The following is a 25033-nucleotide window of genomic DNA, read 5'->3' as shown; positions in this document are numbered from 1 at the left end:
AAGGCAGGGGTGCGGATCCCTCTGCCTGTGGAGGCAGTGGGGAGGAGGGAGTCCTCCCCTGCACACCCTGGGGTATTTTAATTAAACTTCCATTAGCATTTCTTCCTTGGCTGTGAAGGAAGCTCGGGAGTCCAGCCAGAAATCCAGCCCGCTAAGTCAGATTGCTAAAAATGGATGAAAATACTTAGGGAAAGTCTTCTGAGTGACAGGAGGCTGGAAGATGACCTTGGCTACTGAAGGGGGAACAAAGCAACACAACTGGGGGGTGTAAAATGAATAGTGTCACAGACACTGTAAATCCTGCTTTCTGCCTGTCAGTAAATGGCAGGCAAATGACAGACAAAGGCAATGTGTTTAAGTCTTAAAATGAACATTTGTTTCTATGGTGCTCATAAGCATGTGACATCTAGTGTCATTAGATAATTTTGAGGCAAAGAAAGAGGATGAGAACATTAATGTGAATAATGAGAAGAGTAACATTTGTGCTTATGTCTACAAGGTTGTTAGTATTCTGCCTAATGCGTTTCTTTTTAAAATGCTATTTTCACTTCCATAAGTGGGTTTTATCAACTTCCTGCAGGGGTAAGTCACCACCTCACAGACAAGGGCAAGGAAAAAAACACCTGTATGAAGAATTTATCCTGTAATTGTCCACAGGCTGTTGGATGTTCTTCTGTGGTACCTTGCCCTGAGCACTGTCAGAGATAAGCCACTGGATAGTATCCAGATCTATATGTTAGCTCCCATTTAATCTGCTCAATAGTTGCATGATTTTCTCCCCTTTTCACAATGCATCAGCTGTGCTGAAAATGGGTATTTATGATGCTGACTGCTCCCAGCCACAGGCCTAACTGCAGCTGATTTTCTGTCTGGACTGCTGCTTGTAATCTTATAATGTGCTTAAAGCCTGATTTGCAATGTCACATGAGGTAAAGGTGACTGCTGTTTCTATTTAATGCTGTATCACACATGCAGCGTATGCAACTATGATTTGTAATGGACTTTCATAGCTCCTTATAGTTTGTAGGGGCAGCACCAAGTTTTGCTTCCAAGTTATGAAATCCTTTGTGGTGTGGTAAACTTTGCAGTCATTTCTGTCTAGAGCATTCACCCAGAAGCTGAAATCTGGGTGCTTGAGCTAATAGTTTTTAGGTTTCTATGCCTGGTGGCTCATTGGACGCCTCATCAGTAGAAACTACCTGACCCTGCTCTAAAGAGCTCTTAATGATCCTTACAATAAGCTGAAGCTTTGAGTTGTTTCAGTGAGGATTTTTTGGTTGGTTGGGAGTGAAGATAGGAAATATGCATCTGGCTTTAGTTTAATGTTGTGTCATTCTGTGCTTGACTGAAGACATGCACTTTTACCATTTCTATGACACTAGGTACAGCAATGTTGCTAGTTGTATTTGTAGTCAATCAAGAAAAAACAGTCATCAAGTGTGCTCAACTTCTTGAATGAAGGAAAATGAAGGCAGCAGAATCTTTAGGAACACACAAATACCATGCACATTAGTGCAAAAGCTGAATCAAGTAACATCTGGGGAAAATACTGCATTTCAGGAATGACCGAGAGCCAGTATACCTGACTTAAAGAACAAGTGGCCTAAACCAAACCAAAGATTTCAGTAAAGAAACCAGTGCTGAACCATACAGCTTTCACAGCAATTGCACTCATGTTGCGCCTTTGAAAGGAAAAGGGATCACTCAGTTTTGTATGTTTTTTTAATGCCATTCATCCTACATAAGCAATGAAGTAGCTGAGAAATGAGAAATCAGGACAAATGTGGTTAGATTTCTCTAAAACTAAAGGTGTATGTATGGGAATGGTGCGCTTGTGCTTATGGTCCTGCGTCTGGTTGTATGTTTGTTGATTCTCTAGAATACCCATGGTGCTGGGAAAAACACAAACAGAAAAACTAGAGAGCAGTGTTGCTAATTTTCTGTATTTAATATACAATACTTACTGCATTTGTATTCATTTTACATTTTTAGGTAAAAGACAAATATAGCTAGAAAGGTGAAGTAAACCTCAGGAAAGCAGTCTTAAATACAAAACTTTCTTTTTTTTTTTCTTTTTTTTTTTTTTTTTCCTTTTTACTTTCCAATAGTTCGGGAACAACTAAAAAAGAACTTGACACCATGAAAATTTTTATTATATTGATTTTCATTCTGAACCCTCAGCACCCAACAATAAATACACAACTTTGCTTTTCTTGCACTGCCAGCAGCAAAACGTTCAGTTCCAAAGGACTGTAATTCTGATATAATACAATAGTGATAACCTTCTGTGTGCCTTAATTTAATTTTGCTGTATTGACACATGATTATTTTTGCAGTCGACCATCTTTACAAATGTGTAAAAGCGAAAAACTGTGTTATATGGTAAGGTGCATGCTCTGGTGAACTTCAATGCAGTCAATGTAATATAGCCCCAGCTTAGGGTGTTCGTAAAGCGGAAAGCCCCAAGGGGTGCAACAGGGGACACAGAGCAGGCATGCGGTTAGGTCAGAGGGCTGCTGCTTTTGAAAGCTTGCAAAGGGAGCTCTAGAGCTTCCAACGTGGCTACATGATTTCCCAGCCACTCTGTACAGCAGAAACATAGGTTTCCCCAAGGCGGATACGGTAGTCAGCAGCTGTGCAAGAAGAGGAGAGGCTGCAGGATTTCATGTACAGTAATGGTGCAAGGCTTTTGTATACCAGAGTTTGCACGTTGTATCCCCTTGATGGCATATTGGTGACCAAAAGGTAAACCAGTATATTTGAGTAACAATTCAAGAAGTTACTGTTACATTTATCTGTACCTCTGTAGGTGATACTGTGTTTTCACACATCGGTCATTTGAAGGCTGAATGCAAAGAATGTAAAGAACACTGAATAGTAACTATTAAGCACACAGAATAATAATAATAAAAAAAAGATGCACCTTTAAAAGAAACAGTAACACACGCACCTTTTCATGTTTGTACCCTGATTAAAAGAACACCATGAAGTTCAAGTATGAAGTGATACAGTGAAATCATGTCCTGTGAGTCTAGGTAGTACAGTTTGTGTCGTAGGTAACCTTCCACCTTGCAAAGTAAAATCCTACTGGATGTGTAGGTAAAGTGACTTGAAATGCTAAAACTCAGCATGCCAGCTGTTTGGCTGGTGTAAGCTGACAGAACACTGTAGAAGTCAACAGGACTGTGCTGCTTTTCACCAGCTGATTATATGCCCTAAGGTGAATGAAACAAAAAGTATATTCAAAACTGCTTTGCATGTTTGCCTTGAATTACCAAATCCTAGACACCTCCAGAGCAAATCCTCTTTTATTATAAAAAAAAAGGGGAAGAAAAAGAGAAAAAATTAAGCCAAACAGCATTAGAAGCTGTTTTAACTTTCCAAATGCTTTTTATGTTCTTTTTTATGTAAAGTCATACCGAGAAACAAAGGTACAGAGATGGACTTTGTTTGCTAATGGATGTTGGTCTGATGTAATATGAATGAAGTTAGTCTGGACGTGTCTCAGAAGCTGTCCTCACTGTCCATAGTATTCTGTAAACTTGAAACCCCATGTTTTTATTTTCTTTTGAGAACGTAACTTTTCTTGCAGATTCTGAAACCAGTGTCCCATGAGAGTTACTAACAGGCTTAACTTTCTACATGTCTTCTGTTAACTTCAGTGGAATTTGTAACATGTAAGGTAGGCACAAACGGAGTGTCTGGAGCAGTAAGAATTGAATCTTATTTCTGATACATTTCTGTACCAGCACCACGCTTTCCTCCACGTCCCGATGCCACTAAGTGCACTTCTGAACTCTTGTATAAAGAAGTAATTAATAGAAATGTTGAGAGAAATAATGTTACTAGAGTTAAGATTTTTATCACACATTACCATTTATATAGTATTCTTGCTGATTTACTAAGCTTAAGTATTTTTATATAGACCTGAGCTGCCTGACACTGAAATATGTAGACTTACAAGGTCAAATTCTTGGCTTAATGTAACTGTAGTCAGTGGAGTTACAACAGAAGTAAATTATGCTAGCTAATTTGAAATACTTTGAAACCCCAATCCGATTTCATGCAATTGTGCATGCACAAAAAAATACCTAAATTTTGCTGCCTTTATGCTTTTGTTTAACCAACAATCTTACTTAAAGCCCAGATGGGCAACTTTATCACTGCAAAAAACTTTCTTCAGTTACAAGATGCCACACAAACTTGGCCCCTGGCTTAAGAGTCTGGAATCGCCAGATACCTGCTGGACCTGCTACAAACAAAATGAAGCCAAAGGCAGCCTATGTAATGTTTTCTAACTTTATTTTTTCAGACAACATTCCCCTGCTATGTGTAAGATTAGCTATACAACATCATTTCAAAGTAATCTGCTTATTACTTTACATACTTAAACAAACAAAAATACCCTAAAGCATAAAACATACTACATCTGAACACATACTACCCTAGCTGCAAAACTCAATGTACAGTATGAAGCTTGTTTATATTTTTTTTTTGACTGATCTAGCTTTCTTCCTCTATGAAACTAGCTTAACTTCAACAACCAAAATGTATACTAAATGCAAATAAACAACAAAGCAGCAAGACTCAACACATTTTTTGGCAACTACCCTTTCACAGGACTAGTGTGTTTTCATCAGAAATAATATACTGAATTATAATAGCAATAATTTAGATTAATGTCAGATAACTTGCAGATAAATGTGTCCACATCTTTGATAAACACTGACCCCATTTACTGGTGTCTTGGTGCTGTTATTAACCATGTGTCCTCACAACTACAGTCAATTGCTAAAGGAAAGCCTTTTTCTGCAAATACTTTCTTGTGAGAACCTATACTCCCGTGAGCAACCCCGCTTAGCTTTGTAGGACTGCTCAGGCAAGGCACAGTATTCATGTGTTTGCATTCTTAGGCCTTCAGGATGGAGAGGATCAAGCTAGTGAGGAAATAAAAATGCACACTGTTACACTGAAAGTAGAAGACAGACATACAGATGAAAGCACCCTGTGATGCTTTCGGGAGTTATAATATAAACACTATTTCCCAAGTATACAGTTCAACTTCTAAGACATCATTTTGAGGGTATAATTTTTCTTTAACTAGAGCATTCAAAGACATTATACTTTTAAAGCTGTTCAAAGTAATGCAGCTAAATATTACACTGAAAATAAAATGATGAGATTCAGTGGCAGACACAGACCACTTAAATGAATTTGAATGAAATGGACTGTAAATACATTAATCTGAATGCTTGAAAGGAATTTACAAAGAAATTAAAGACTAAAAGAAAAGAATAAATGGGCTTGGTTTCAATGCCAAAATCATAGGGCTTTGTGTAGAAAACAGATTCTATCAGAAAAACAAACAGCATCTTTACATTTTCTCTATCTTAAGTACCCTAAATTGTGTTTCTGACCTTAACAGAAGGGTCTCTATAGTTTGGAGAAGAGGAGATTGAGGGGTGACCTTATTAGTGTATATAAATATATAAAGGGGGAGTGTCACGAGGATGGAGCCAGGCTCTTCTCAGTGGCAAACAATGAAAGGACAAGGGGTAATGGGTACAAATTGGAGCACAAGAGGTTCCACTTAAACCTGAGAAGAAACTTCTTCTCAGTGAGGGTGACGGAACACTGGAACAGGCTGCCCAGGGAGGTTGTGGAATCTCCTTCTTTGGAGACATTCAAAACCCGCCTGGACACGTTCCTGTGTAACCTTATCTAGGTGTTCCTGCTCCGGCAGGGGGATTGGACTAGATGATCTTTTGAGGTCCCTTCCAATCTCTAACCTACTGTGATACTGTGATACTGTGAACAGAAGTAACTGCTTTGTCTGTGAAAGGTGCCTGGCTAAGTCCTTGAGACTCATTCTTTACTGAAAAGCACTGCCATAATGGAAACTTCTTATGCCTACACTGCAATGACTCTAGGTGGGTTGTAGGAGGGGAGTTCAGTCTCCAGAAAAAGATTCTGAACACTGTGGAGAATGAAAGCAAGGTTATTTGACAGTACTGAAGGAAGGTGTCATGGATACTGAATTCTGTTTGTTGGAATCTAAACAGGGAAACTGATTCACTTAATTGCTCACCAGAGAGCAATCAAAACTTTTAGACAGCGCTGGCCTGCTCTGATTTTTGAGCTGGGAAACTAGAGTAATGCTTTTCTATTCAACTTAGTACACACAATAGGAAGGAGAAAGGTGGTGGTGGAAGTGAAATAAAACAAACTGAAGCAGAACAAAGCTGGAAAACCACTGGTTTGCCAGAGATCTAGCAAGAAAAAGAGAAAGATGGATCGATCTCTGCAGTCCTTTCAGCTTGTAATCTCAAGACCCTGCAGGCCTTCTGTCAAGTTATGACAGGCAACTTCAAAATAAGTAAATTCAAAATGTGCATGTCAATCAATACTTCCTGATGAGCACATCCACACTGAGCTTCAATAAGCTACCTTGTACAGTCTCCCATCCATAAACTTCTTGCCAGCATTCAATTTCTGATGTGCTTTTTTGTTGTAGTTGCAACCCATGGTTACAGTCACCTTTGTTGCAAGACAAAGTCCCTGCAAGAAATCTTGATGGATTTTGTGTCTTGCTGGAAAAAGATTGAGAAACATGGCCAGATTCACAGTCATCCTTCCTGTGTAGTGAGAGAGCTTTCTTAAGGAAGTTCTTAGAAATGCAAAAAGTTGACTGTCAGAAACAGTCAAGATCCTGGAAGGACTTTTCCTTGGGAGAATATATTGGGGGTTAAGGTCCATTTGTGCCTACTACTTGTGGCAGGCTCTTCATTCAAAGCTACCATAGAAAAAAAGGAATGAGTGTGATTGCCTACATGTGCCCAAGTTATTTTGAGAGCCGGGGACCTTCATAAAAGAACTGTTTCATAGTTGCTCTGCCTCACACTGGAAGGAAACCTCTCCCTGTGAACAGTGATTTTGGGGAAGCGGAAGGAAAAGGGTAAGCAGTAGGAGATTTACATCTGTTAAAAACTTGTGTGTAACAGAAGCACCATTGGCTGCTCTTGTAAATACGTACATCACAGACAGTTATCCAGGGATCTTCTATACTTGGTAACTAATCTTTTGAGATAATCTTCTGAATCAAAAATTGTTTTGGCTGATCATGCACATTATGTTCAGTCCAATCTATTCTAGCTCATCTCTTTGCCTGAACCGAAGAGTAAAAGTAGCAGTTTCCCATATTGTACTGTAGTATTTCCCAGTTCCAAATGAGAAGCTAAAAAAATTTACAGTACAAGTCATTGGCTGCCTGCAGACTCGAAGGGGCTACAGAATCACAAGGTAGTAATTTAAAAGCTCACAGCTTCTCAAAGGGCTGCGGAAGTACCAGCAGGATCAGACACAAATGATAGGTAACTGCCACTGCAGTGAGAGGAAGCAGGATGTTGAAGGACTGTTGAGGAGCAGACAAACCCAGGGCTTCTTTCACAGTGTCACAGTAGGATGATCTGGGATAAGGAAAGGATGGCTTGAGTGGCTGGGTGATCTATCACTGTATGTATTTAACAAATGCCAGAGAACTACAGTGTAGAATTAGAGGTTTCCCATTCCTGAAACTGTGAAATTTGTCTCTCTGCCAAGCTCAGTTGCTCACACTTAGTGGAAGGACCCAAATTAGCTGCTCTGCACCAACATACCCAGCCAATCCCACACATGGACTAAACACAACAAAATGCCATACAGGCCTTATTTTCTATGGGTTTTGGAGGTGTCATAACAACAGTTAAGGGTAGCTGTCAGGTTGTCAGAGCAGCTCAGGAAGTTCCATTCCTGCTGTACAACCTACAAAAAGACTTTTTCCATAGCAGATGGTTCTGCAGTATTAGTTACACTGGGTGTTGGACAAACTTGCTAGGCTCTCAGACTTGCTCCTGTAAGATGGTGAACCACCTGCACAGCAAAACCTGCATTCAGATAATCTTATCAAAATCCAAGTGCTCGAAACCATACCATTCTGCATTGTCAAAGGGTTTTCATTTTGTGACAGAAGTCAGCTCACAATGCATGGCAATATTGCACACTAATGGACACAGTTAGTGACCCCCCTGTGTTAGAGCTGTGTGTTCTCCACATCTGCAGCTGAGCTACAGGCAGAGCCTGTGTGGCCGGTCTAACCTGCTCTCAAGCTGTCTCATAAGACTTTATTTCAATATCTACACAGAAAAACCTCTAGCTTCCTCCAATTGTGAGTTAAAAAATAGAGCTGTTGCTATGCTGAAAAACTGCACTGGAGCTCATGACTTGAATTGGCATAATAAGTATCTGAAACTCAAATCTCATGCAAGAGTCTTGCTTTATCACTTGATGCTTATGAAAGTGAATGACAAGTGAATGAAAGCAAATGACAGAACAAAAGATGTGGAAAAAAAGTCTTCCCCCTACACTTATACATAACTTTTCCACATACTTAAATTCACTTGCCAAAATTGTCCTGAACTCTCCTAATTCTCTGCTCATTTTCCTATCTTTGCAGCACTTCACGATTTTCTTCCCTCATCTAGCTACTCAAAATTGATCCTAACATTCAAGAACTGTTCTTTTTTTTTCTTTCAAAACTTTCTTCTTAAAAAAAAAAAAAAAAAAAGAAAAGCAAAAAAAAGCTGAGGATTGCATAACATGACATACATAAGAAATATGGAATTCCAGGAAAGGCTCCATACTGTAGAATGTTAATTGCAAACTCTTTAGGAGTAACTGCACGAAGGAAGCTGGCAGTCTGTGACAATCCATTTTCCATTCAGTGGCAGAGACAGTGCTCTCTGGCTGGGTTTAACATGAGCATGTCAATGGGAGCAAGTATCCATTTAAACACTAGAGAATGTGTCTGGCATGTGGATAGGTTTAAGGTATGGAAAGCTAAATAGTGTGGATGTAAATGTAGCTCACTCGAAAACAGAGAGTGAGCTTGAGAGCTTTACAGCAAAGTAAATCACAAGTTAAACACTAACCTGTTGTCCCCTCTCCTTTCAGTCAAATAACATAGGTTGCCTTAGTGCAAATGAACATTAAAATGGTAGTTAGAATAAGTTCATACTTGGATGGTTTTCCTCCATAAAACCCTATCAACTTTGCAGGGTCAGTGAAAAAGTATCAGCTCCAATGCATATTTAACATACATTGTATTTACATTTTTTTCACATTATAAATAGGCTCCTTTTCACTTATCCCAACAATATTTTCCCAATAGTTCCCTAAAATCTCCTTATTAACTTTACTGTCAGTTGTTTGTTTGTTTTATTGAAAAGAATGCAGTATCATTTCTCTGATCTTTTTTTGGAAACAAAAAAACTACCACAATCACCCCATTTCCAAATATCCACTGCAAAATCTCTTCTTACTTTCTCTAGCCATGCAAAAGCCTCATTGACAACAGGCTGGCTGAAGCCCACCAATATATTCTAACACAGATGAAACATTTAATCTGAAGGGAAAAAACGGCATATGGTTATGGAGTTTTGGTTTATCTGAGCTGCTTTGCACAGTCTTTCAATGAAGGCTGCAAATCTGAATATTGCAGAAGCTCTCACAGGGCTTTATTTAAGTCAAGGCATATTTTCCACTAAGTTTACTTGGAGCAACCTTGGGCTTTTCTGCCCAGAAAGTAAAGGCTCATCTAAGCATGGTGCTGGCTGATTTCAGCTTCCGATGAACACATAAAGATCTGATGGTATCTACTTAGCTTTGCAGAATCTTTTTTAAGCACAAGTTCCTGTTAGATTCAGTTCTGTTTGGGTGCCTATCACTGTCTCGATTAAAAACATATACATCATTTTTCAGGAACGTTTTAAATGGAAAAATGCATCAGTTTCAAAATTTTGACTGTTACAGCCAAAAGAATGATTTTCAGCTGGTTTCTGTGCGAACCTAATGAGCGCTTTAAAATTATTACCTATGCACACTACTCCTAAGTGGGTTTTATGGTTCTTATTTTGTATTTATATTGCATATCAGCATGCAGTACTTGCTAAGCTTAAAAATAAAGGGAAGAAATAAGACTTGGCAAAAGCATATTTGTCAGTTTGTATGTCCACATCTTTCATCTTTTAATGGACTAGTTAATTTAAATCCATGAAAAAGCTTCTTACTGTTTTACATAAATTACTGGGAGTTGATGGTTACAGAGTCTGGTCCAGAAACTAGAATTATGTTACAGCCATTATCTAACAATTTGAAAACCAAAGAGATAAAATAAATAGCTCACAAATAAAATCTATGTAAGTTGTACAGCCTGTTAGACTGTTAAAATTGTAGTCAAGTTTTTGCACACCTGAGCTGTACTTGAACAAAGAATTTGGGTATGAAAATGAAACTTGGAAGGTTAAACATATAAAATCCCATTTACTTTTCTTGAGATTGTTTCTGATTTTTTTTTTTTTTCCTTCATGGAAAGTAATCTGTATACTCTGATACTTAGTAATCAAAAAGAAGCAAAAGAGATAGCTTATTGACAGTTACTGAAGATTTCAGTATATAATATGTTATTATTCTCTGTGAAAGTAAAAACACACTTCTTAATTTTTCCCACACAACTGCATGTTGGAAAAATGTTTTTCTCTAATATACTAATCTCAAGAAAATAATCATTTACACATTAGGAGGTGTGAAATCTGTTAACATTAAAAAAAAATATCTTGGTATTTAGAAGCAGTTTTGTAGCAATAAAATAAATAGGTTATTAAGCTTGTGTTCAATTCATGCTTCAAACATAACACAGCAAAATCACTCAGCCTAGAATCTTCTAATTCACATTGTATATAAAAATCAATCTATTCCTGAAACTACTGTATATGAAAAAATACTAGCAAAGTGGTTGTATAAAACAGAGTTCTTAGAATAAAATTCTTCCTTATTCAACTGTGTCTTATACATGGAACATAATTAATGTATGTGGCCTTTTAAACCAACCTATGTGGTTTATGACTCATACACCTATTTGACAACTGATGTGTTTTCAGTTGTGAGTCTGATAAGTGCTCCAAATTGGTTGGCTAAAAGACCAAACCAGCATGATTTCTATTTATTTTCCATATTAAAGTTAACCTAATACCTAACAGCAGAGAGAATCATATGTATAATAAAACATGCTTCTCAAAGACAGTGAGTGAACCTGTGAAAAGTAGTATGGCACAGTATTTTCTTCTTATTCACCAAAACAACCATCGAGTGTAAAAAACCACATGAGAGTTACTTACGACGCTGGGTAGCACCCCTGACACGGAAGATGCTCAAATACTACAATTTACTGATTCATTTCATGTAAAAGGCTCTGTATGCATAGCACCACATTTCAGTATTTTGCAAACATTTTGTCCCCTTCTTTTGGTGTGTTTTAGGACAGAAACAACAAAGAAAAGTACTCTAACATTTACCATTGTGGACTAACAGGTTGAAAAAACCCTGGAGTGTGGGCGCAGCCAACACAGAAATAAGAAGACCCTATTTGCAGAATTTTACTTGGCGCACAGAAAGCAACATAGGTGTATGCAGAACTAAGGGTGAGCAAAGAGGTGCACAAAGGGAATCTTTCTAAATTGTCGGTTCTGGACTAAATTGAAGCAGCACATGGTAATACGCTGACACTGGGTAGCTATGGAAAATTTGGAAGAATCTTGTTGGAAATAGCACCTGTAAGTGTCACTGAAATCTGTTTCCATAAGGAAGTTGAGCAAAGAACTAAGAAGCTAGAATGAGTGTGGAGACAGGGTGAAGAGAGAGAAGGGCTGCTTCAGATGTATTGCAATTAGCACTTCACTAGCTGGCTTTGGTGGTTTTTTTCCTTGGCTACTGGGTCTGTTTTTCCTGTAAAATTATGTAGTAGTGATAAAGAAAAAAGGTTGGTGGGAAATAGAAATCACTCCTTCCATTATTAAGAGCACCCCGTTCTCTGCTGAGGAGAGCACAGTGCCTGTGCTCTAGAAGCTAAACATCTATACTTATTTTTATGTATCTTTTGTTATTCAGTGGTTTTTAGCTGCTTTTGAACTGCTCCTGTAGAACACATGCAGGCATAGTTATTGCTATGAAGAATTGCGCTCTGAAGTCTTATTTAAAGGATGCATGAAGAGTTTGCACCACAGTCTGGAACATGTGTATCCAGAAACACTTTCACTGACACAATTCCAACATCCTACACATGGCAGTAAGGAGTAAAGGTACACAAATACTAGGGCTATACCAGTAAAATAAAAAAAGCAAGGGCACATGCCCAAGCATGGTCCCTCAGTTGTATGTACTGTTTAATTATGAGCATGATTCTAGCCATGATTTTAGCCAGTGCCAGCACTTTGCCCAGCCAGAGAACAGGCTTTCTGAGTTTACTACTATAAGTGAAACCCCATGGTTTGGCAGGCAAGACTGGAATATGAGCAAGCCTATGGCCTGTCAAATGGAATTTCTTCCTAAAAAGATTTTCAAAAGGAAGTCAACTGAAAATTCGTGGGTCCTTGGAATGTAGGACCTTGCTACTGCAATGGTCCTATCGGATAAATCTTTTCCCTAAACCTGACAAGACAGAACTTAGGTTTCTTTTTTGTTCCTGCCATTCCCACTGTATATTCCACAATATGACCATTAATGCAGCCCTTCTCAAGCTGTTCTCCCAAATACCCCTGCTTATAACCTTATCCTGTATTAGACAACATACAGCACCATGTTGCAGAAGCTCTGCTGTGATTCCGTAAGCCAGCTTCTGCTTTCCTCCGCTGCTCTCCAAGCCCTTCTTCTGATACTACTGATTGGGAAATACTGCTCCAGTAGTTAACTTCGTTGTGATTTCTACATTCTCGTTAGTTTTTGGACCAACATTAACCTTTGGCTTAAAATGCTCTTTTCCCTTCGTAGAACAGATGCACACATCTATCTGAGAGTTTTGAGCCTGATTTGAAAATGCCCTCCTCCCCCCTACATTTTCACCTATGTTAGCTGTTGGAGACTTCTGAGAGAGTTCCCTGACAGCTGCTGGAAAGCTGCATCATCTGAATGCCCTGATAAAGTGTGTATGACAGCCTGGTGCTAGGTAAAATGTGGAATGTTTTTAAAGATGCTAAACTGTGTCAAAAATGCTCTTGTTTGTTACTGTCACAAGATTCTCCTGAACTTTGGCTCTGTTTGTTGTTCTAGTTAGCGTTTAAAAATGGTTAGCAAATCTGGCCCATCCTTTTCTATGATTGTTAAAACCTATTCACACTCAGGTCCATTGGCACATGGAGGTGTCCTTGCCCATGGCAGGGGGCTTGGAGCTTGATGCTCTTAAGGTCCTTTCCAACCCTAACTATTCTATGATTCTATGATTCTAATAGTGCTGGGACAACATCAGGGCAGTGAGTTCACAGTTACCCTTCTATGGAGGAACAGAGAGAATGACAGAGGCAAGGCCAAGATTAGAGGGTTAGCTGCCATGACCGCTTCCTGGCCTTCAGCTTGCTGCTCATAGAGCTTCCAAAATCCTTGTCTTTTGCATCTGCAGTATCTCTGTGTGCAGATGCCTTGTGCATGCGCTTGCCAGGCCTAATTTGCAACTTGCCTGTTCATGCTAGTAGGTTTTGCATAGGCATCATCCTGGGCATGAAGAAAAGCACAGGCCACTGCATGCATGCATGCAAGTGGTCCTTTTAAAATCTGGCTTATTTAAAACAGACCTAATTTAACCATATGTCTTATACTTACAATAAGGAAAAGCTTTATCCAAGAGACAGATAAGTTCTACTCACTGTGCTAGCAACGGACCATGTCCCAGACAGAGTTAACTGAAGTTTGCCACAACAGCCAGTCTATCACAGGACTGAGAAACCTGCCAGGGGGATGGCCACATCTGGAAAAACTATATTGCTCAGCTCACTGCTGAGGATCTGCTTCTGCCAAGCATGCTGTGAATGAGGATATAATGCTGGCTCACTAGCTAGACAAGATAAAATAGAGATGAGGAAGAGAGAAGCCTAAGGGACTCTGACAGCAGTAAGCAAAGCTAGCTGCCTCACTTATCATCAGTTGTAACTGCAATCGTGTATATTTATGGTTTTATGGTAAGGGCTAACTCGTTGGACCAATATTTTCCCCCAAGTCATATCCAGGTAAATGAATGAAAGTCATGCTAGGGAACAGCTTTTATGGATTTAAAATATTTCATTTTCTCCAGTACAGTATTAAAAAAATAAAAACTTTTTAAAATACTGAAAATATATTTTAGTTAAGGTAAAAATACTAAATATAAAATTTTATAAAATAACTGTGCTATAAAGGCATGTGAATTGCTTAGTTATTTTGACATTCAATAATGGCACATTAACCCTAGCGGAGAAGCATGTGCCAGTATACCCACATGGTGGTTTAGGAGAGAAGCTCATGCATTTCTGCATAGAAAACAAATCTGCTTAATAAATGACATCTGAGGGATTTTGAGACAGTAAAATTCATGCACTCATAATGCATGGGTGGGTGTTGCAAGTAAGGCAGAGCAGTAGACAGCATTCAATTCTGCACAAATACATATCTGTGCTTATTACAGGTACAGGGTTCTCTGCTTCTGAATCGGCAATTTCTTTCTCTTTTCCTTTTTTGGCTGATGATCAGAAAAGGTTGAAGGTAAAAATCTGTATTGATTTTCGTTAGCTGTGCTCACGTCTTTGAGCTGCATATCAGAAAAACTGAATGAGATAAAGCGAATGTGCTTGCAGCTGTTTCCAGGGGGGAATGATGGGTTAGATCATGGGCTAGAATGTGCCTGGATTTCAACACAAGCTGACCATTTGGAAACCAAAAGAATCTTTAAGAACAGGACTCTAGAGGATTTTTAGTATGCACAATATATGCACAACACTTGTTTTTTGCAATATGCACACAAATGTAGCTAGATAGTAACTCATCTGTGTGTGAAAGAACCTAAGTTGAGACATGTATTATGATGACCATCATCACTGTTATTTTTATAGAGCAATGAAATGATAAAATAATCCAAGTTTTCAAGTGGGGAAGCACCTGCTCGTATGCTATGAATAAACAGTAGCTGGATGTATTAATGCACGTATCAGTTAACTGCAGTTGCAGAGATCTGGTATTTCAATGCCATTCTTTAAATATCACTGTAAGAGATCACATAATAATAGTTTAAAAAGTACCAAATCATGCTTCAGCAGCTAGAGAGAGAGATTGCATCATGTTTTGGCAGTGACTCGATCATCCTACTCCACACTGGCAGCATTTGATATTACAAGGATAAAATGGCAGCAAAACTGGTCAGCAGCTTCTCTTTGTCTGGAGTTTTCCCAGGTAGATAAACAAAACAAAAACAAAACAAACATAAAGCTGCAATGGGAGCAGGTCAAAGCACTGGCCCTTGCGTTGCTCTGATGAAAGTAAACTAGATTGATTTTCTTGGATAAGCATATCACAGTCCCCAAATAAACGATAAGTGCATAAAACCTCCAAATAATGATCTTCGCTAGAACAGCTACGTGGTTTGTATGGGACAGTGGCCTTGTCAGCTACGCATCTTGTTCATTAATGGTTCATCTTCAGTCAGCATTATGATGCATTCACCTCACTAGAGTTTTGGCTGGATGACATGTGAGAGTCCAGATTCTCCTTGCATTTCTCCAGACCATGGAAATATGGGTGAGAGAGGGCAACATAGGCAGATATTCTCTTGGTTGGGTTGAACGCTAAGCATTTCTGTAAATATGAAAAGAAGTTGGTTTTAACTAAAATGTACAGTTAACAGGGCTAACATTGCATATATACATTGATGCATGCCACCTTCAATTTATGATCAGTATGAGACACAACAGGGTCTCACTACAGGCTGTACATTAACATTACCATTCACATTAAAACAAGCAGTTGTGGCATAGTGTATGAATATGGAATCCCCAAAGCTAATAGAAAATAACAGGTTAGAAAATTCAAGTATTCACAGTTCTGGGAATTCCATAATTCAGGTTTTCTTGAATTCACGTGCACAGAACACCTGTCTCACAGGCTGCAGGGAGCAGCTATTCACTAACAACATTTGCATCCCTCAGTGTTCAGTGTACTGCTCTTTTGTGGTTATACAAACACAGATGGCATCGTAAGGTTCATTCCTCAGCTTAGTATGTCTATAGGCATTGGGTCTTTGACTTTGTAGCCTTTGTATGCTAATGTCTTGTGTTTAGTTTCTGCATCTTTTTCCTATGTGTACTTTGCTTGCTATCTTTCCAGAAACTTATCCCAGCCTCTGCCCAGCCAGCACTCAAATCTCTCCTTGTGTGGCCTTATGTTTTATACCTTCTCCTCCTCTTTTTCTTCATTCACCTCCAGATAGTATTTTCCCCACTATTCCCCACATCCTACTCCTATTTTATTTTCTTGTATCATAATTTCTGTCATTAACTTCTGAAATTTAATTCAGTGACTTCCAGTTCTACTCTCCCGTTTTTCTGTGGCTGGCTCCCACTTCTCATGTCTTTGCCTAACCCTTCCCACTTTACCTTCTACACATAGATACTTGTCTTTTTCCTTCCTCCCATCATGCCTCACACTCACTGAGTGCTCTGCCATATTTATTCCTTGTTGTTCTCAAAATCTAATTCTTGTCCCATGTCTAAGCTTCAATTTCCAGGCTGCAAGACCAACAGATGTGCTTCTCCTGTCATTTCAAGTGCCCAGATGTAGTCCAGCATTTGTTCCAGAGAACACAGCTGTTCAACAGCACAGCAAAAGGCAAACTGAGGCAAGGCCATTCCCTATATTCCATTGAAAGACTGAACTTCAGGGTTGGGGGTTGTAACATATCTATAAAAATGACAGAAACAATTTAATTGAATTCAGTGTTACCAGTTCTGCCAGCGCAATTTGTTTGCTTCTGCTCAATCCTGCCATTTGTAAGAGGCAACAGCTTCTGAATTCCAAATCTCAAGTTTTCAGCATTCACTAGAAGGCATGCAGCTGTAATCTACCTCTATGGCTTTATACTGGGTCCACTAAACCATGCAAAATGGCAGATCATTTTTTGCACTCAGGTCAATCTTATACTATGAGAATGGCTAAATCAGTGGCACAACTGTGCTCAGTAATGAGGATCTAAGCATAAGCTCTAAAGACAAGTCAAGCAGGCGCTTCCTTGACACACTTTTCTAGTCTCTAACTGTTCTCATCTCTAACATCTCTTGAGTGGTTTTGTGCTGATGTTTCACAGATTTACATGAGTTTGTCTACCTAATTTTGAGCTTTTCTTTAATAACATCATTAAAAGAAAACATAAATGTTTCTTGGCACGCTATTTTTCCCCAGAACTATATTCCCCAGTGCAATGGGAGCTATCAGCCAAGCGTCCTGGAGAACAACAAACAGCAACTCACAAGAAGCAAGTCTTTGCCCAGTTCATCAATATCTGGCACAAATTTTTCAATAGGTTGTGCGGGTCTGGAAGTGAAAGCATTTCTTGGAAGGGCAACGTCATTAGGCCAGTCTTCTTCTTCTGGGAGTCCAATTACACTGTGAAAGGAAAAACATAATGTCAGGTCTGAACATTCTATACCCTCTCCCCTTTATATTGATTATACTGAGTAGCAGTTTACTTTATAAGTCTTCTTGTTTAAATGAGATTGATTGTACAAGTAGTACACTGATCTCTGTGCACAGAGGCTGATTAAGTTCTCTGTGTGTTTAGTAGAAATCATTCTGTGGCCATCACAATTTTCTGGCCTACATCTCAATTTTCTGTGTCTTTTTGTTGAAAATGGGCTGAGTGCTTTGGAAGAAAGTTGCTCAGCTCTTGACTGGATGGTGCAACATATGTCGCTCCAGGATGATTAAAAGCAGTAAGTTTCAAAGGGGAATTGCATGCAAGGATCTTTATTCACAAGAATAGAGACTGAGAGAAGAGTGTGGGTCAAGATGAGGGTAAGGCAATAAAAGGGATGTTTCATAATGCTTCAAAGCTATGTGCAGTAATTGTTGCCCAAATTTAAACAATTTATTTGCTTCACAATACAGGTTTTAAAGCCTCAACTCTGAAGGGGCATAGGAATTGAGTGTCTTTATGTTTTTTTTTTTTACTTTGTATTTTAGTTTTTCCTTACCCTTTAAAAGAATATTTTAATTTATTTTTATCATTTCTTTATTCTTTAAATTTTAGAAGATATTTATACTTGTTAAATAATCATGCTAAGGTTTAAAAAACAAATCAATGAAATAATAGGTAAACCAATGATGGATCATGTCTCACAAATTTTGTGTTTTAGTCTGATGCTAATATTAGTGGTGTTGAAACAGCAGTTTCTCAAGGAAATTCTGGACAAGAGCATGCATTACTTGTCAGGTTTCAGGAAAAATCATTTTTTACAGCCTGTAAAATAGAGATTTTTAGTGGAAACACTGACAGAGTATAAGACACGAAGGAACACAAAAAATCACTGAATACTTGGGTCTGCGCTAAACCAAATGCCGCTAGGGAGCAGCATTGACCTTCTTCCAGGTGAGGTTGGTGGTGCGACTAGGCTATTTACATCAACATTTTGCTCTAATCATAGGGTTACCTCAGTGACCTTAGTGGAACTGCACATCTACCCACACGGATTTTAGACTGTAATTTCGCTCACCGAAAATGCCTCCAAAACCTAGTATGTTCTCAAAACAACAGTATGGCTAGAAGGGCAAAGCAATTAAAATGTCAGGACAATGTAATTTTCCCACACCTAAAGATACCACAGCTTTTGGGAAAAGATAAGTTAAATCTGTATGAAAAATTGAGTTCTTCTTTTATCATCACAGGTATAGTGAGGTATGGGGCAATTCCCTTGGCCATGGTGGTTACAGGTATGTAATTATCTATTTGAGGGCCTGGACCCGTATTAAATATAATGCAAAGAGCACTGTAGTACGATACAGGAGTTAAACATTTTAAATAAGAATGAAGTTTCACCTGTCATTCAAATGTGTTTGGTTAGTCCCAAATTTTTTAGCGTTTGCATGAGAGATCATAAACAGGGCAGAGTAAGCACAGGTAAAGCTAACAAAAAGAAACAAGGAGGCAGACTGTCAGACAGGTAGGGTGGACAAGACCAAGAGTGGAAAGCAGAGACATTTTCAGTTATACACTCATGTACTATTCAAAACTCTAATAATGAATGTCAGAGTAGGCACCCTCACTCTGGTTTGGCAGCACTACCATTTCAGTGACTAAAAATGGGAGCATCTTGGATGAGTTTCACCTCCTGCCAAAGGTTCAGGCCTGGTCTTGAGAAAAGCCAAGTACTTTCCACTCCCATTGATCACAATGGGAGACAAGTCTGCTCAAACGGTTTCAGCATTTAGCCTGAAATCGGTGAGGATATCCCACACTCTGATGGTGACCTGGAAAAGCAGGAAAAATGTTTTGGGCTGCCTCTGAGGGATTTACCCTTATGTACGGTGGAATTTTACCTGCTGCACATTGTAAGGCACTGGTAAAGCAAAGGTAGACCATAGCCCCCTTATCTGAAATAATGCAACAGTCCAGATTACACGAAAATCCCGAAACTACTTTCTGTCCAAATTAGTCTGCAGAATGAGTCACTACTGTAGAAAGAAACAACCCTCCTACAAAAAGAGCTATGCCTAACTGCAGGGGGTTCTCCAGCTGTGAAAACACAACATAAATACTATTTAACATAAGCCCCTCAGGATCCAAGAAAGAAACTTTTGAACTATTTAAGGAGAATTGCACAAAAGAAGGAAAAACAAACTTTAAGTAGATGTGTAATAAGGAATTTCTTCTAAAATTAGCACAGCATTTTCCTTTCTTGATGAATTCTTTTCTGCACAGGTAATCTCAGCCCCTAGGGATGGAAAGATCCCTGGTTGGAGGCTGCTGCTAGCATCTATGTATTTAATCCTAGTCCAGTTCATTTTGATTTTTCACCTTAAACATCATAAAAATCCTTCAAAAAATCACAGCTATGTCCTTTTTAATTGTAAACTATGTTGACGTATCAAAACTGTCTTCATTTAATAAAGAACATTGTGGGACTAAAGCAGTACCTTTGGCAGAAGAAGAATAAGTAAAATTTATGTACTCATTTTTCTGGATTGGGCAGGAAGAGCTATTCAGTGCATGACAAATTAACCACGCAAGTGAGTCACATACACTGGTATGGTATGCAGGAAAGGGAAGTCAACTGTGTGAAATCAAGACCTACAATTTGTGAACCTCATATTAAATAGTGAAAATGCTTAGAAACAGATCTGTTACAATTTGAGAACTGGAAAAATGGTTAACTGGAGGAATTCAGTATTTGTTCTGTTTAAGCACTTCTCCTTAGAAATTTTACTGTCTTCTCTTTGGAATATATTCCAAGAGAATAGTATTTCAGCCTTCTCTCTCTGGTACCTATTTCTTACTTCATCTCGATCCCTGAAGCCCCTCCATATGAAAGAGAAGACAGAGAGAGATACAGAGGCAAATCAGTATCCATCCTCTGGAGTGGGACCAGCCCTATGTGGCCTTCATTTCTTAAGTACATGATACATATATAAGATCTAAAATTTACATGGCTCTTCTAAACTCAGGAATGTTCCTTGCTCTGAAGACCTTTTAAAAGAAAAAGTGATATAATCTTACTTAATTATCTGTAAAATCAGTAACTTAATTTTTTTTTAACTAAGAACATATTTTGAATGAGAATTATTCTCCCTCAGAGAGTCTAGAGCCTCCCCACCTCCCAGGCTTTTGTATCTCTGACAAAGAAAAGCACAAACTCCTAGAACTGTAAAATGGTTTTAAAATAAAGCAAATTAGTTAATCTCTGACAAAGCACATGTTAAAATGCTGATATTCCTTCTGTTCTCACAGTTAACTTGACCAAAATATGGACTGTCAACAGTCTACACAGCATATTTTAAAAGCTAAAATATGTTCTGATGTACAGAAGTCTTTTATTCAAAGAAGCTGTTGGTAATAATCTTAGAGATTTCGGTTTAATAACAATTTTAAGTTCATAACAGTTTTAAGTTTTTAATGTTGTTTTCTGAAATACACAAAGAAATTAACGAAAAATAAAACCTTTGCATTTGTTTATGTGAAGACAATCTCTTGGATTAAATTGTTTAGGAATATGCATGAATGGTACACGCGCAATACGTTCAAGAGATTTAAAAAGTCCGAAAGAGAAGTCCCTCGTAACTTCCTGATAATGGCTGTTAATTCTGCAAAACTATATTCCATGTTGCTTCCTCCTCCCACTCTGACACAGAATACACGGAAATATCATGTTGCATACAGTAGCAATAGGAAATATGTTCTAGGAATACTTTGTTCTAGTCACATTATTGCATAAAAACATGGCAAAGGAACCTCACAAATTTTCAATGTTAAACAGATATTGACATAATGAAACTAGTTATTACTTACTCAAAGATTTTTCCTAGCTGATCAACATCTGAATTTCCACGGAAGAGTGGTCTGAAAAAATAAAAGAAATATTTTTAAGATGTGACTTGGTTTAAGTAACAATGGATTTATATTTGTCATTGACACCTGCCAGCATAGGATAAAACATGTTATTTTTTTGAGACCTCACTTCTTCTGTCTCCATGTTTTATCCAGTCTGTGAGAACACCTTCCAAGTTTCTACTGAAACTGATAATAAAACTGACAGATGAGACATAGTTTTAAATACACTACTTTTGAAAATTTGTGTCCTTTAACATGAATTTCTTTCAACTAATACTATCTTACGAATTACATCATTAACAGAATAATTTTCACTGCAAAGAACATACTCAACTGTTTAGAGAGACAAAAACAGAGTGAATGTCATGCAACTCATTAAAATATAATCAAATTAGAGATGAACTGTAATGGATATAAATTTAAAATTAAATTTCTTGTACCTGCATATAGGAAATGTGTTCCTAGGTTCAAAGGCTCAAATAAATGACAATGGATTTATGAAGGTCTGTAAAGAATGGGGTGTGAGACGGTACAGAATTTACCTTGAAGGAGAGGAATACTTCTGCTGCATAAATAAAGATATGTGCAGGAAAGAAATAAATTAATAGGCTGAATGTCCAAAGGCTTTCAGAAAAAACAGTGACTAAAAATATTTTCAGAGTGGTACACACTTCTTTTCAAAGTGCAAATTAAAATATTTTCACTCATCATTTATAAAGTACCCCATCGTGCCTAACTAAAATATGAAATTCAGATTTGTATGGCTGTATGGCCACCCTTGTGTTGAATTCAGTAAGGTGTAATCAACAGTGCAATTTTGTGTTTAAACTCCCAAGGCAGTCCAACAGATTACTAATGGATGAAGGATCCAGCCAAGAATGAGGCCATCTGTGAAGATCAGGCCGGAGGTGTTGCTTACCATTTGGATTCAACAAATGGTAGATTACTCCAGAAAACACTATTCAGATACACCAAAAACTGGATACTAATTTGGGTCGACTGATAGCCAGGCTGCCCGTCTCTTCTGGAGCACAGCTCGGAGTACAGGGCATGCTGTAAACTTCCCATTTCCAAAGCCATTCAACTGAGACCTAGTGACTTAATGCGTATTCCCATGTTTTCACTGTCAGCCTTTAGTTACGGGGAAACATTGGTTTTCCTGCCTCTCTCTGCCTACTCATTTTCTTCTGTCTGATACACATCCTTAACAGCAGTGATAGCCAAAGACATTTCACTGTTGCTGTTCAAAGGAGAAGACCTCTCCCATCTACACTGGGAGAACAAGAGGGACTCAGCTATAGTTCTTCCCCTCTCATTGCCCATATGCAGAAGCAGGTGTAGAATCTGAAATCCTTTTGCTAACCACAAGTTATTTCTGAAAAATCATGTTTTATATCTTGACACTCACACAGACAAGAGCCCCAATGTCACTGCCTATCTTGCGGATCCACACCAAATACAGGAAGTAGACCCAGAGCACCGTGACATTTCTCAGGTAAACATTATAATCTGCAGAAAGCGTGACACCAAGAAACACCTGGTCTAGTGGAAGATGTCCCTGCCCATGGCAGGTGGGTTACAACTAGATGATCTTTAAGGGTCTTTCCAACCCAAACCATTGTATGCTTCTATGATTCTAAAAAAAAGAGCAGAGCAATAACTAGAAGACATACTGACCATCTTTGACGGACTGAACATGCATTTTGTCTCCATGCTTACTGCCATTCAGGTCATGTCACACTGACTTACACTGCAAACTGCTTTGCGCAGGAACACTGAGAGAACAATTTCATCAAGTCCAATTTGAAACCATATGACATCAGACTGAAACGAACAGGGTTAAATGCAGTAGCCTCTTATCCATAAAGGGCTTTATTTATTTGAGTCTGAATAAATAATAAATAATGGTATACACTATACACTGCTTCCCAGATGTACACGATATTTACTGACTGCAGGTATTTGAAGGTATATAATGGAGGTACTTTTTTAAGCTTTAAAGTATTCAGTAATTCTGGCTTCTACAAAAACCCAGTGCTTCACTCAGACAGGAGCATCTATTGCTGCTGTAAGTTTTGAGCCCAATATTCAAAACAGTCAGCAGCTACAATCCTAGTATTGTTCATGGCAGCAGACACACTCCTTATCTTCCAAAGATGGACAATACAACAATTTAGACATTTTATTGTTTGAATGGCTACTTAAATTTATTAATATGAAGTTAATTTGTGTATTTAATTTTGGCTTTAATGTGGCTTTAGAATATTTAGGCCCTTTAAACTAACAAAATCTACACAATCAAATAATCCTATCCATGGAAATGGAAAGCTGATTTAATGTTTCAAAATGTTTGCTGAACCTTGCGTTAATGTGAAAGCTTGGCAAAGTCAGCCTTGTTTGCGAATCACCTTAGGCAGTGTCATGCCAAAACAAGTATAATTCTTGGGATTTTTAAGGGAGGTTTTTCCCATCATTGCTGCTGTCTCAGATTCACTGGGGGCTGAAGCAAGAATTTAAATTCTTTTGAATATGTAATTATACAACACAAGGTGACCTTCCAACATACTTTGATATTTCACCATAATGAAGTGTTATTAATTCATCTTTCAACCTCCTATCCATCCCACCATCATGACTACAACAGACTGCCAACTCCAGGTTAGGCACCACTAATGTAATGAAATTTGCCTCATGAATTTTGGCTGGAGGTTCAATTGGAATACTGGACGGATGATTGGGGAAGTAGATTCACTTAATCAGCAGCTGTATGAAGATCTCGTTTCACATTTTGGCACTAGTTACTCTTTAGCAGTGACTTGCCAGCACTGCAAGTCCAGTACACATAAAAACTTTCACCTCGAGCTGATTGGTTTTTTTTAAGTCTATTCTTAAAGGTGCACATCAGCTCTACCAGTACCACTGAACTGGGACCATACCCAGCAGTCACAGAAATGCAGAATTTCACCCCCTGAGGTTTATTTATTCAAACACAATCCAGAAGTCCTTGCTTGGGGATATGTTCTCTCTGTGATGATAATCTGTGTAAGACTGGTTGGACTCTGAGAGCTGATTTGTAGAATTCCTTCTTTTTTCCCTTGGGAAAGGCATGGAGCTGGGTTTGTCTCCTGTGGCAGAAGATGTGTGTCCTCTGACTTCAAACAACATCTAAAATCTGTGTAGTCGAGTGTCTCAGGAAAGAGGGATACTCCAATGGAGGAAAGGGCTATCAATCAGGACACACTTGCCTTTTGTGTGGTTCCTTGATCCTCTCAACCTTCCCTGACTTTACTTGCTACAGAATCCATGCTCTGAGGGTTCCAAACACCACTGCTGATACAAAATACACACTTGAGCAGGGAAGAAAATGGGATGAAAAGACTTACAGTGTACCCAATACATTTAATTTCCCTATTTGCTCAAGAAGTCTTAGTTCTATGATTCTCTGATTTTATGATTCTATGTTGCTGTGTCTCCATAACTTCCTATTTTTGTTGGTTGTTGCTTTTTTGATTTTTCAGGGAGAGAGGAGGAAAATCAGGTTACAGGTCAGTGGTGCCCAGTGACAGGACAAGAGGCAATGGGCACCAACAGAAGCACAGGATGTTCCCT

General features: G+C 38.5%; 1 protein-coding gene across 3 annotated transcripts in view; it reads right to left on the bottom strand.

The window, feature by feature from the left end:
• Positions 1-14838: 14838 nt before the first annotated feature.
• CDK6 (cyclin dependent kinase 6) overlaps positions 14839-25033 on the bottom strand; it is a 123988-nt gene continuing 113793 nt past the window's right edge. For 2 of the 3 annotated variants that reach the window (XM_061350103.1, XM_061350104.1), the window contains exons 6-8: positions 21383-21433; positions 17352-17487; positions 14839-15684 (exon numbers count right to left, since the gene is read on the bottom strand). In XM_061350103.1, coding sequence (XP_061206087.1) covers positions 15538-15684; positions 17352-17487; positions 21383-21433 — 334 coding nt within the window. In that variant the 3' untranslated portion in view covers positions 14839-15537. Of the gene's footprint in view, positions 15685-17351; positions 17488-21382; positions 21434-21966; positions 21990-25033 lie in introns of those variants that run through there. The other variant, XM_061350105.1, reaches the window with a different exon arrangement.

This window comes from Neopsephotus bourkii, unplaced genomic scaffold (assembly GCF_033783945.1).
Source record: "Neopsephotus bourkii isolate Nb327-2 ecotype Australia unplaced genomic scaffold, CSIRO-AGI_Nbou_v1 NB_479, whole genome shotgun sequence".
NCBI lineage: Eukaryota > Metazoa > Chordata > Aves > Psittaciformes > Psittacidae > Neopsephotus > Neopsephotus bourkii.
The sequence above is the reverse complement of the archived record's forward strand: the minus strand, read 5'-3'. Positions and strand labels throughout refer to the sequence as shown.